Source organism: Carassius gibelio, chromosome B2 (genome assembly GCF_023724105.1).
Source record: "Carassius gibelio isolate Cgi1373 ecotype wild population from Czech Republic chromosome B2, carGib1.2-hapl.c, whole genome shotgun sequence".
NCBI classification, from domain to species: Eukaryota; Metazoa; Chordata; class Actinopteri; order Cypriniformes; family Cyprinidae; genus Carassius; species Carassius gibelio.
The window spans coordinates 16,645,365-16,659,356 of NC_068397.1; the positions used below are offsets into that span (position 1 = coordinate 16,645,365).

At 36.9% G+C, this 13,992-nt stretch overlaps 1 protein-coding gene and 1 long non-coding RNA gene across 8 annotated transcripts in view; both read left to right on the top strand.

Annotated features, from left to right (window-relative positions):
* Positions 1 to 13,992, top strand: part of tnika (TRAF2 and NCK interacting kinase a) — an 88,735-nt gene that overhangs the window by 9,746 nt on the left and 64,997 nt on the right. For all 7 annotated transcript variants that reach the window (XM_052547357.1, XM_052547353.1, XM_052547352.1 and 4 more), the window contains exon 2: positions 3,907 to 3,972. In XM_052547357.1, the coding sequence (XP_052403317.1) occupies positions 3,907 to 3,972 (66 nt within the window). The remainder of the gene's footprint in view (positions 1 to 3,906; positions 3,973 to 13,992) is intronic.
* LOC127950364 (uncharacterized) lies at positions 5,508 to 7,366 on the top strand. The gene is made up of 2 exons (XR_008152439.1): positions 5,508 to 6,354; positions 6,575 to 7,366. It is a non-coding gene; the product is annotated as an uncharacterized LOC127950364 (long non-coding RNA).

Sequence of the window (13,992 nt, forward strand, 5' to 3'; positions counted from 1 at the left end):
AGTTGCAGAGGCGGCAGTTATGAAGGGGGAAAAGTATGCAAATTGCATAGGCTAATATTTAACTGTAGCAGTAGCTACTGGTTTTCCTTGAGTTGCATCAACTGTGCGTGTTAGCTTCTGTTGTGCCTCTGACTCTATAAATAAACACCTTTCAGGCTGTCTTTCCCTTCCACTCAGCCTAGTGCTGCCATGTTAGTTTTCTGTCAGGCAGGTCAGCCTGACAGTGGGAACCATAACACGGTATTCTGCTCATGTTTGCTTGAACAACAGAAACCTGAGTGATGGGCAAGGTTGTTAACTCCTCTCTGTCCATCACGCTCTCACTGATGGTTTGCACGCTGGCCCTCATTTTTTTTAGATGAACCCGAGAAAGGAAAGTATGCGGGGAGAATGTGCATCCTTCCTCTGTGAGAAACAAGAAGGAGAAATAAAGCGTGAAACACATTTCCATAGAAGCAGTGACTGACACGTCTGCTGATGCAGCCGGAGAAAAGGGCCATCCTGCCAGTCTTGTCAGACAAAGAACAGGCCCAGCATGAGATGACTGGGGTGAAGGAGAGGGGGAAACAGCCATGAGACCTCTGTGAAGAGAAGAACTGCTGAATAAGGGAATCAGTCAAGACACCAGCTGTAGAATGAAACCACAAAAGACAATATATTCATAAGAAATGTGTTCTTTAGCATTCACCTGCATCCTTTTTTATATGTATACCATATACTCCATAAGAAAGTAGCAAGATTTTTGTAAAAATATATTTTTGAAAGACTCGAGTTAAACGAGGCTGCCTTTATTTGATCTAGTATATATTAAATCCAGCAATATTGTGAAATACTGTATTATGATTTAAAATAGTTTTTATTTTAAGATTTTTTGTTTTAAATCAGAAATTTTGTTTTATTACTCCAGTCTTCAGTGTCACATGGTCCTTAACACAATAATACAATACATTTTTATCATAGCTATCAATAGAAAAAAAAGCGATATATTAATATTAATATTTGATTGTGTGTGTGTGTGTGTGTGTATATATATATATATATATATATATATAATTCTTTGATTAGAAAGTTCAAAATAACAGCATTTTTAAAAAGTGAATGCTAAACAATTTGATTATATATATATATATATATATATATATATATATATATATATATATATATATATATATATATATATATATATATATATATAAACATTTAATAATATAAAAGTATAATTTATATATGCATATTTTCTGTAATTAATTAATTTACATTTAGATTGTTTGCTCACTTAATTTTTGAATAACACTGTTAAATGTAATCTTTAGCAAATATGAAAATTAATATTCATTTTTTTGCTGTACATTTAAAATGTCCAAAATGTAACTATTTGAAAAGGTTCATTAGCATTTAAAATGTTTGATTTAGTTTACAGTGAGTTGCTGAGGTTCAGCTTTAAAGGTTAAATCACACGATCATGGCAAGTTGTCATCTAGATTAAGAAAAAGTCATGTGGGGGTTTGAAAGCTTGAAGTAGGTTAGCGCTCACCCCTGCTTGGTTCAACTCATCATCAGCGGTCAGTGTCATGTGATCACAGCTGACCTCCCCCACATCTTTGATATGGTTCGATTTGGGATTATGATCTGCTTAAAAGCTTCTGCTGAAAATGGCCCCATGAACCCACTGTATGGACAGACATATTTCAGCATCGAACAATGAAGCTCTCTGCAGCGTTGAAACCACCTTGGCGTGAAATGGAGTTTGTGAATGGCCATAAACCCGATTGTTTTCCTCTAATGTTATGGGAAAAGCCAGAAGTCACTCAGAATCGACAGATCCAGTTTTTACCTTGAGGGTGAAAGCTTGAACATCTATTATACTGTATAGACAAATTGTTTTTTTTTCTTTTTTAAGAAAGAAACCAGCTAATTTTGTGTATTAGCATTAGTCATAAATGGACAGATTAGTTACTTTGTCTAGAGCCTCTTGTGAAAAGAAATCAACTAAAAACAAGTGAGCCCTTGTTGAATGATATTGGCAGGACAACAGAGGGGAACAGGGCCAACAGGTTGACTGGATTACCTTCATAAAGACATCATGATTTATAGACGTGTGTGGCTCTGTAGAATTGCTTTCTTTTGTTATGCGTTCCTAATAATTATAAGTTATATCTCTATTGATGTGACTTTAGGTGCTGCCAAAACAGTGACTAGTAATCTGCTGATTGTTGGAGATTTGAGTTTTCTGTGCATTGTGTAATATCTGTCCCCTCGCTTTCTCACATCTCATACTGTAGATTGTGTCTTGTTGACACTGGTTTCCCAGTGGCCTTACAGCTTTGGCTAACAGACAAGCCACATTTCCGATCAATTCAACATTTAGTTTCACAAGTAGTGTTGTGTGGACTGTCCACGGTCGACAGCTTGTGAGAATAACACTGCAGCTTGGGTTTTTTTTTTGCCAGTCAGCATAAGGACAAGATATTACTCATCCCTAGAGAGCCAAACCATGTATTCATCATCAGCTCTTTAGGTGATTCATTGAGAGAGAAATAAGCTACAGGGTTTCTATGCATTGTGCAGTGCTTCCTAAATTGAACGGGATGTCCGTGAAAAGTTACTTAACTTGACTAAATGTGTTCATCTGGATAGTCCTGCAATGTCCTGTGTAATATTCTGTATTACATTCTTATGGAGCATCATACTTAAATTTCTAGGTTGTTGCAATATTACAAATTAAACACATAACTTTTCCCCCCATTTATATGTCCTCTGAATGGTTATGTAACCAAAAACTATTTAGTATAACCTAACTTGTATGCAATCACCATTGAGTAAATTTCCCTGTCTCTGTATTTCGATGTTCGTTTTGATAATATACAGCCCTTATTATTTGCAATCTCCCTTAAATTGTCTAAATAATATTCTGTGAAGTCCACTTAGCGGGACACTATTGGGCAATTGGAACATACCCATATTTTAGGATTAGCCATAATGGTGAATGTTGGATTTATACCCTGCAGCTTAACTATTAAGAGCAGTGTATTTTCCAAGCAATCTTGGAAATGAGTCACATTTGTGTGGACCTCCACTCGTGATGGTTGACTCTTTTCTGAGTTTAGATCCTGAATCTCACTGTCTGTCAGTAGTTCTCAGTGGAATGCAAACAAGAAAAAAATATCCATTTGCAATATACCAATTTTGTCCTCGGAGCAATGTCATCTTTAAAGATACCACTCCATTTTCCCCGTTTTATGGCAACAGCTTTCTGTTGAACAGAGATTGGTGATTGTGAGCAGGCCTTTGATGTTTAAGGTCACAAACTCAACCAGGTGGTGTTTGGGTGAAGCCAGATTAAATGGCACATGAAATGGCCAGTCTTTTCTCCCTGCATCGACTCTTTTATTTAGAGTTTCTTTGTTTAGGTGTTAGATGGAGTGTTCGATTTAAATCTCACACTTGGTTGGGTGCTGGCCATGAGAGATGGTACACCGCAACAGTTGTGTGATGGAGGACACCAGGGGTTTTTGTGTTTGTGTGAGCTGAGAAGCAATTACTGTAGTTTGCTGCTTGAAACACTGCTGTTTATTAATACCAACATGGAGTCACAGTCTCTATCCTTGGTGCATGCTCCTGTTGTTATTGTGAAGGATTCATTGGTGCGCATCATTCAGCAAAAAATCAACAACTCTCTTGTTTTTTAACTCCTCCTCCACAACAACTTTCCCAATGATTACGATTAAGTGCCTCTCTCACTTTCAGTGTAGACACAACACATTATGCAAGTAAAATGAGTTTGAGAAACTCAGATAGATTGAAAACTTCAGAAACATCACAAATACTTAATTAATTTTACAACCAGAGTGTTGCTTTTCTCTGTGAATGCACTTTTGCTGACCATAAACATTGCTCTTTTTTCAGGACCCTGCAGGAATATTTGAGCTGGTGGAGCTGGTTGGGAATGGCACATATGGTCAGGTGTACAAGGTAAGAACATTTTATTGTATTATTTTTTTTTTTTATAATTTTCCATAATTTTTCTCCAAAGCTGCTTTTTGAGCTATGGAAACCAAAAGCAAAAGGATTTATGTGATGTCTGTCTGAATGTCTGACTGGGGTTATAGGGGTATTTCAATCAAAACATTTTTCCATCTAATAATCCACATTCCCTTCAAAACCAGTCTGACTGGATTCATGAATAAAAAATGATGTTTAGGAGGACCACAAATATAGTGCACTAGTCTTATGGACTACTGTTACGATACTTGTATTGTGCTTTTTTTTTTGTACTATTGAGCTTGACAGGAGGGCAGTCCCAAGCATGGAGATTTGCCAAATGTGAGTTAGAGAATACAGGTCCCTAATCAGTCCCCTAATCAGCCCCCCATGGACTTGTCTGCTTGATAGACTTGGTCACTATTTACTTCCATTAAATGGAAGAGAGCAGCATCAACATTCTACTTAAAATCTCTGGAAAAAAGTCAGTTCTACAAATTGAGGTTGATTTTTGGGTGAACTCTCTGTCAATTCTACAGATTGAGGTTGATTTTTTGGGTGAACTCTCCCTGTAAACCTGAACTGTGCCAGGCATCTTCTGATTGGAGTATTAAATTATTCAGTCAGATAAGGTCCTTGCACATCCCACCAGAACAGCATGTGGCCACAAAGCTGCACCCTGCTGTGGAACCAGGACATAAGCTTGGGAGAAGTAGATGAGAATGACGAGAAGGGTGGCCATGAGAAGTAGTGGAGGGAGAGATATGAGAGCTGGCTCTGTGCCAGAGTTAGCAAATGGAGCCTAAAAGAAGTTCTTCAGTGGGTGGAATGTGATAAGAGAGTGTCTGATGTACATGCGTCTCCCTTTGCCTTGAAGCTGCAGACACAGACACATGTTTTTAGATTTGTGGAGCGAGACGGTCTGTGCTCAGACGGGGAGGTGAATCTCTTCCGCTCGGCTTCTTTTTGGTCTCTTAGTGGGGTTCTGCTCTGTCATTCCAGTTTGCCCTTCACGTCTCAGACATACAGATCAGGTCTGAGTGCACAGGTGAATGTGGAAGAACTTGGGTTGGTGTACTTTTAAACACAACTAATCCGTTTCAGCTGAACCTGTCTGGTCCATCTTTCCCTATGGTAACAATCCCTGTATGATTTACATGAAGTTATGTTTATTGCGGATGAAATGGAATCAAACGCTGTGGTTGACGACATTGATATCCTTCAATTTGTGTGGCATCAGTCTATCTAGTCAGAGTTTGGAAGTAAGAATGGCATGACAGTTAAGAGCCAGTGTGAGAGGGTTTCTGGCTTGTTTATGGAACCTTCACTTACTACCAATTGAGCTGGTGCAGCATTTATGCCTCTGATTCAGTTTGCATTGGAGTAGAGTTGCTCTTGAGCAGGGGTGTCCAATTCTGCTTTTGAATGGCTGACATCCTGCAGAATTTATCTCTGGCGCACCTGCCTGTAAATTTCTAGTAATCCTAAACACTTTGATTTAACACATTCAGGTGCATTTAATCATGGCTAGAGCTATGCTCCGTGAGATGGTGTCCCTCTAGGAGCAGAGTCGAACACCCCTGAGGGAGCAAAAGAACGGAGTAAACAAACAAGGCCTCATGCAAAGTCTTTTTAAAAGATTTTTTTTTTTCACTTTGAGTTCCACGTTGTTTTTTGGAAATGTGACTTTGTAAATCGGGGATAGCCGACCCAGTTTCTAGAGGGCAACCATCCTGCAGAGTTTACTGTAGCTCCAACCCTAATCAAACTCATTTGAACCTGGTGTGTTTGAGTAAGTTTGGAACGATGTTTACAAAAGGGTAGTCAAGAGCAGGATTTGCTACCCCTGCCCCAAAGACATCTTAAAGTTTAATATATGTTGAGATCGGGGTGTAGCCAACACTTTTCCTGCAGAATTTTTCTCCAACTGTAAGCGAACACACCTGAACCTGTTAATCAAGGTTATATCACAGACAGGTGTGTTAGAGCAAGGTTGGAACTGAAATACTCCTGGTTCTTCTGACAAATCTAGGCTAGTTGCTAAAATCTAGCAGAATTATTTTAGTTCAGCCTCTGACAGGGCTGTTGAAATTTTCTGTGGGCTCCAAACACTTGCTAACTTGAACTGTACGGTCCCATTGTTTTGAGATCGTGTGGTTTGTAAGAAAGCGAAGGATGGTCATTTCAGCTGTCCCGACAGTCAGTTGATGCAAGAGCTGCCTGGTGAGACGCATCAAACCTCCAGTGAGCACCTTTCCTCATCTCATTTATAATGGAGAGGCAGCTCGTCCAGTTCCTGGAAGGACAGGTCCGCAGACAGATCCCTGAGGTCTGACTTTCACCACCTTTCCTACACTGAAGTTGGATTTAGAAGTGGGTCATTCCGTAATTTCACTTTGTCACATTTAGTTTCCTTTCCCCTTCCGCTACTTTATCTGAGATCAGAAATATGCTGTTTGCTCATGTTTTTGGTCAGATAGGATGTGTGTTTCTTAGCATGGGATAGGTTTACTAGTTACTGTGTCTTTATTTGATTTATTTTTTTTTTTACATGTGAACTGTTCATTACTGATATTATGCCTTATTCTCTTAGGGCTTCATTTGATACAGGACCCTCAAGGGAGAATTGAGGTTTAGTTCTATTTTTTTAATTGTTTCTTCAAGAATATTTTCAGCTATGCTTGGGACAGCACTTCTTTTATAGCAGAAGTAGAAGCCTTTTTTTCTTCATTCAGCCCTGTTGGATAAAAAGAGGCAGGATGTGGGCACTCCTGAAAGTGCATCTGTAACTGCAGGGGCTCATCTGAGAGCAGAGTCCTGGTGCTCTCAAGTTATTTTGGATGACATTGACCTATTTTTGGCTCTGCTGCTGAATAAAAATACCTCTGTCTAAATGTCTCCTTGTGCATTAGAGACACCTTGTCTGAGCAGAGACACCTGCTCTAAAGACCTGTGTGGGAAAAGCTCTCAACTCATCCCTCATAGCCTTTTTCTTTATTTGTCACAATATGTAAAAGTCAGGTTAATGCCTATATGTTAAATGTGTTTGTTGTCGTTTGTGTGTAATCTTATGCAGAGGAAAATCATGATTCATTATAATCATTCTATGAATCCCAACCAGTGCTGTTCCCTGTTTAAAAAAAAAAAAAAAAAAATTATTGGAGCATTATAATGTAGTTTTAAATGCCCTTTACCCCACATGCATAGTACAGCCCTTGAAATGGGTCAGAAAAATGTCCATTTAAGTTTAAATAAGCAACATCACGTCACATTGACTCATAGGATGAAGTAATTTCAGATCTCAATGGACCTGCTCATGCCGACATTTTGCCCTGTTGTTTTCTTATGCTCTGTTATGGCTCATTAAAAGTTGGAAAAGACATAATTTGTGTCATCTTTACCAATGGTGACTCAGTTCAGATTCTCTCAGAGCTTGTATGTTTTGGTTTGTTTCGGGTCTGTAGGGTGACTCCTGCTGTAAACGTCACTGGGAGACATTGGTCCCGATTCCACACTGCTGACGTCATGCTAAATTACGATCTTTTGTTGTATAATTGGATCCGTTTATCCAAACAGAAACCAGTGTATGCCCTTTTGTCTCATGTTTCAGCTAGAGAGATTTCACCATTTTCAATTATAATTTGCATCCCAAAACATAAAGATAAGTAGCAATAAACTGCTATTTCCCAAAGTAAACAGGGTTTTAAAAAATTCATGGAATTATTAATGACAGGTAAAGTCAACAATTAAGAAAAAATAGAGTAAGGTTAAAAAAAAAAAAGTTGAGTATATCTAACAGCAGTATTACGTTTTCAAGTGGACATTCAGAACTTGAAAAATACAAACATAATCCGACATGGTTTAGAACTTTTATAGAACTAGTTTTTATAGATTAATTTTAACTGAAAGCTAGCATTTTCAATGTTTTTAATATTTTAGTTTAAAAATCTTATTACTCAACCAGCACTCTGTAATAATATGTCTTCTACAATTTATTGAATAAATCCAATTTCAATGTGACTAGATGTGACTTCTTAAGGTGTTTTGTTGTAGGCTTATAGTGAATGTGAAAATTTAAATTATTTACAATGATTTGTTTGAAAATTTCATGACCTTGACCGTCTTTAGCAATACTAATCGAATGCTTTCAGAGTTTGACTGTGAATCAGGCCTGTATTTGGCAGCTAACTTGACAATTGTTTTTTTTTTTTTTCTAGTATGCTTTGTGTACAGCAGCCTAGTTAAAATTAATTCAAAATCTGTTGACAGGCTGTTAGTAGGTACCATTGGAAGTCACCCTTAGGTCACTTGATCTCACCATGCTTTATTAACATCTGTGTACGGTTTGTCAGCCAGCGAGTATGAGTCTTCCATACTTGTTTTTACTATGGTACAGGTTTAAGTCAGATCAGCATCGTCTCATCTTGCACTCACCCTCATAATGCACAAGCATTCATATGGTTTTGTAAGACTTGCAGTGATATTTTTACTTGACAGACAGCACTGTAAAACCAGCATTGTTTTTGTATGATTCATTGATGAATCATGGATGAAGCAAACATTCACATGCTGCATTTTGAAATACGTCGTCTAAAATTCTGTCTGTTTGCATGATTTTGAACTTTCCACACTTTGCTGGTTATAATGATGCTCCACATTTACATTTGTACCTAGTCATGTCCATACTTGTCTTGTCCCTCTCTTGAAACAAAAGAGAGTCCCCTTGCCAAACCCTCAACCGGATGGTCCACTAGAGACTTTTCAGCTACCCAAAGAATGGCATTTGTGCCAAGAGATGCTTGAAGAAAAACCAAGTAGGTGTTTTCCCGTCATGTTTTTGACCAGGACTGCGCACATAAAGGAAAATGTGTTCTGCAGTGCCGTAATAACGGTTGCAAATACTTGTATGATTAAACATGCAACACAGGTACAAGAATTGCCACCAGCTCCCCTTCCTTCATTTTGTTTCCTTGTACTCTACCAGTTAAAATTTTGAAAACATTTGACTGAATTTGAGAGACCAATATTATACACTTTAATGAGGTTTACATGTCCTTCGGTGTTGACTTGATATACTCCGTCTAAAGTTATTTAAACAACATTTTGTTCATTGTTTTATAAGTGTTAGGCCTGCAGCTTTTATGAGTTCATATCAGTTGATTTGTACTTGGGAACAATTGTTGTTCCAAAAACATTATGGATCAGCTACCCAGTTACGTTTCTCATGACGTAATATTTTGATCTGAAGGATTGTGCTTAAATGCTTATTTTACAAATTGGACAAATATGAAAATAAATTCATTTATAGGTAAAATTTTTAGATATCTGATTGTTTATATGTGCTTGAAATAAAAACTTTTTTCATAATTTTATAAAACAGAAAATGAATATAATAGACAGAGTTGGGTAGAATACTTGTAGATTGTAGACTGTTACAGATTACAAAAATTATAAATAGTAGTATCTTAGGTAATGTAATCGGACTACTTTTTGATTACTTTTTATCTAAGTCATTTCTCACTTTTTTATTAGGATATTCTCATACCATATTGCTAAAATACCTAGAGTTAGAAAAATAGTCAATTTGTTGTAATTAATAACGTGAAGTATATTAAAACTGCAGTAGGTAACTTTTGTAAATATATATTTTTTTACATAACTGTTAAACCTGTCATTATGTCCTGACAGTAGAATATGAGACAGATAATCTGTGAAAAAAATCAAGCTTCTCTGGCTCCTCCAAGTGGTCCTATTGCCATTTGCAGTTACTGACCGCTGCCGTTAAGCAGTGTTAATTTCGTTGACTAAATATTTTCGTCATTATTTTCGTCACGAATGTATTTTTGCGGACGAAAACGAAACGAAAACTAAAATAGAAGGCACTGATGGAGACTAAAACTATGACTAAATTGATTGACATTATCGTCAACGAATAAAGGACGAGACGAAAATAGACTGTGACGAAAATCAAATCAGCAGACGGGAGAGATGCGAGGAATGAGCAAAAGAACCGGCAAAACGGAACAGGCCAGACTGCATGAGAGAAGAGAACCAATCAGAGCCTGACTTATTGAGACGTGAAGCGAAGGTTTTCAGTTTTTAAATGAGCTCCCGGGAAGACGGCATTCGAAGAGGTGATGTCTAAAAGAGCGACAAAATGACCACAGCTCACTTCACGTTTGACGACGAACAAAACAAAACAAAGCGTAAAGCACACGGAGCGCTCATTCGTGGCAAGAACACAACCAATTTGAAAAGACATTTACAGACGAGCCACCCGGACATTTTCTCAAATGTAATTTCACAACGATGTTCTTTTGTTTATTGAGCTAAGCAAAATTGGAATAGTGCAGTGCGTAGATGTTGAAGCATTAAATATTACGAGCTGAAAAGTACTGTAAAATAGCCCCTTCTTCAAGTTAGATGAGAGCACAATACTAATACGTAATATCATGATAAATACATTTGATTAATACTAATGTTTAGTATATTTTATAATGCTCTACTTGTTGACAATATCACAAATATTTCTATATCTAACCCTAACATGAATGTTCACATCCTATCATTATACATACTAATCTAGCAATATTGTAGTATTTAAAACATACAATATTGCTAGACAAATGAATACCTTATAAAATCTTGTTACTTTTTTTATCCACCTAGCTGCCAACTTATTAAATATTTACTTTAAATGTATGCACTTATTGTTCAGCTCAGCTGTAAGCTTTAAGGTCCTGGACCTAACGTTATTTTTCTTTTATTGATGGTCAATTGGCAGCTAGTTATGGTTTACATTATCATGACAGTGTTTGCTGCTGCATAGAAGCTTTTGAATCGAAATAAAGACACAGTTGTGTTGAAATAAAGTTGAATTTGTGTTTTATATATTTTGGTTAAGTTTGTTTCCTATACCAGCTGTAAAAAATTGTCTAGTAAATCTGTTATTGATTTTAGTCTTATTTTAGTCGACTAAAATACCAAGCAATTTTAGTCGACTAAAATACCAAGCAATTTTAGTCGACTAAAATAAGACTAAAATTAAAACAAATCAGATGACTAAAACTTGACTAAAACTAAAAAGAATTATAGTCAAAAGACTAAGACTAAAACTAAATTAAAATTTCGTGTCAAAATTAACACTGCCGTTAAGGAACAACCAATCAGAGCTGCGGTCCGTAACTTTGTTTGTGTTCAAAATGTAGAAAAATTTATATAATAAACGAGTACACCATGAATCCATTTTCCAAACCGTGTTTTTAGCTTGTCCTGAATCACTAGGGTGCACCTATAATAAGTTTTTATATTCAGACTATTTTAGATTGCTTCGGGGATACCGCGGCGGAGTAACCCAGTACCGTTGTGATTCTTCATAGACATAAACAGAGAGAAGTAGTTCCGGCTACGATGTTCTTCCGCAAGACGCAAGCAGTTCTGTCAAAAGTTCCCTACTGCAGCTTTAAATATGACATTATAATTACATGTGTAATATTGTACACTTCAAATAAAAAAACTTAAATGATTTGCAAACAAAGGGGTTTGTAAATGAACTGTGGACTTTATGAGATTAATGAAAATCTAATTCATTAAATCATAAAAATGGAAAATTAAAATGTCATTTTACAATATCAATCAAAATAAAACGTTAAAAGAATATCTAAATTGTTTACCTACATGTCATGTGACCATTAACCAACAGAGAACCATAAACATGCAAATGTGATAATTAAAATATTTATCTTCATCTCAGGGTACTTCAAGTAAATATTCAAAAAAGATTTTCCGATGACAAAGAAGTTTGGGAATGTCTGCATCACATGTAAATAAGAAATAATGTAATTTTTTTTTTAATTGTGTGTGAATGTCCTTAAAACTGGAATACTTTCTGAATGTGTATATATAAGCAGTATTTTAGAAATGAACATTTAAACGATGAAAAAGAGGAATTACTAAGAATCAAATTAAAAATAATTTATTGCTATTGTGTGAATATGTAATCATTAAAAATAACTAGTCTGATTTAAGTATTTTCAATGTAATATAATCTAATTGCAAATACTTCATTTTTGGAATCGGATTATGTAATCCAGATTACATTTAATCCATTACTACCCAGCTCTGATAATAAAGTGCGAATATATATGAGCTTGTGACTGGTAGTGAATGTAAAAAGATTTGATTAAAAGGCCTGACCTAAAATTTGTCTTAAAGCACTTCTAGGAAGATTTGCTTTTCCCCTCTTTCTCTTTGTCTACAAAGATGTTTCACTGTTAGACCACACCGGCTCATTGTATTTTTATCATCATGGGGACACGATTTGCAGTTCGAGTTATTAGCTCTGGCCTACAACCATCAATCTTGCACTTCAAAAAAACAGATTTAATCTCGTTCTCATTCTGTCCTCCTCTTTGTAAGTTAATTCCCTTTATTCCGCAACTCTCAGAAGCAGAACATCTGTCGTTCTTAAACCTATTCCTCTCTTTCTTTCTCTGACTTTATTCTCATTTGGTTAAACATTCTACTACTTTTAAATATACCGATGCAGAATCGCTAAAAGTTCCAAAGATAGAAAAGATTGTTAAATCTGAATAATTTAAAGCCATTCCTCAGAGCCCGTTGAATATTTCATGGGGCTTTTCAGTGCCGAGGTTCTGCTCTATAACACACATATTTGCTTGTGTATGTTGCCTGTTGCTAAAATTCAGCCAGTGGGAATGATGAGCTCATGTGGAGATGCCTTGTTAATTACAATTCTTACTCTACATAATTCATGCCACGATAACAGGGAGAGGCGGTGGCCAATGTCGAAAACATGGAGGAACTGTAGAAGAGGTGGAGGAAGAATGTTGGTTTTGCTGCTTGCATTCGTTTGTGTCTAACTAGAATTTGTTGGAGGCAGCTCTCTGGGGGGCCCAAGGCAAAATGAGGCATCCGTGGTGTTCGAGGCAGGCCTGTGATGAGGGGTGATTAAGCTGCCGATTGCCCCACTGCTACAGTAATTAAAGCAGTTCGCTATCTCTGTTGTGCTCTGCTATTTGCCCATTCATGGAAATGCATGACTGGAAGCGGAAGAAGTAGTTTTAAACAGCCTGAGCTCCTCCACCCCTCACCAACAGGTCCCTAAATGACAGATGGCGTGCATCCTGGCATTTGCCCGCAATGCTCCAAGCGCTCGGGCATGAGGCCGTGCTTCTCACTGGCTTGTGAGTTCCCTTCTCCGACTATTATGGAAAATATTTCCTAGTCTTGAATGAAAAAAAAAAAACGTATTTCCTTATTGGTGCCTATAACTCATGAGTGCTATTTTAATTGACAGTAATGGCAAACTAATGCATTGTTATCCAGGAATTAGGCAGTGGCCTTATGGAATAAAGAATGCATGTATTCATCTTCCTTATGGCAGAATGTACCACCTGCTCCCCCAGCATGCTTCATTATTATTTAAAAAGCAAGATCTCATACCAACCGAAAGATTAGGGGCAGATTTAAAATGAATATGTAATCATTTTATCCATCATGATCGGCCACCTTCAGCTGCTGATTTGTAAATGTGGATTGAAAAAACTTAGGTGTAAATAATATTTATCTTTATACATTTAAAAGTACAGTTCAAAAAGTAGCCATTTAGTGAAAAAAATACAGTTAGTATTTTGAGAATGCCAGTTTTATTTAGTTGCTCCTCAATACTGCTGTAAATGCATTGTAACAGAATTCCTACCGTTTATTGCATGGCACATTTACTTTTCAAACCAAAGCTGAGTAGGCTAATTAAATATTTAGGATATTGTTTGGTGTGTGTGTGTGTGTGTGTGTGTGTGTGTGTGCGTGTGTGTGTGTGTGAAAAGCTAGAGAACGCTTCCAAGGACAAGGCTAGATTTGCCCAGTCAGAGGAGAGGAAGCATTTGCCTTTTTGGTGACTGCAATGAGTGTTCATCACGTGGGTTTGTTTTGTTTTAAAATGTCACATGAGGTTTGTAGTTGCTCAAGTAGTTGGTATTGCACCAGTCC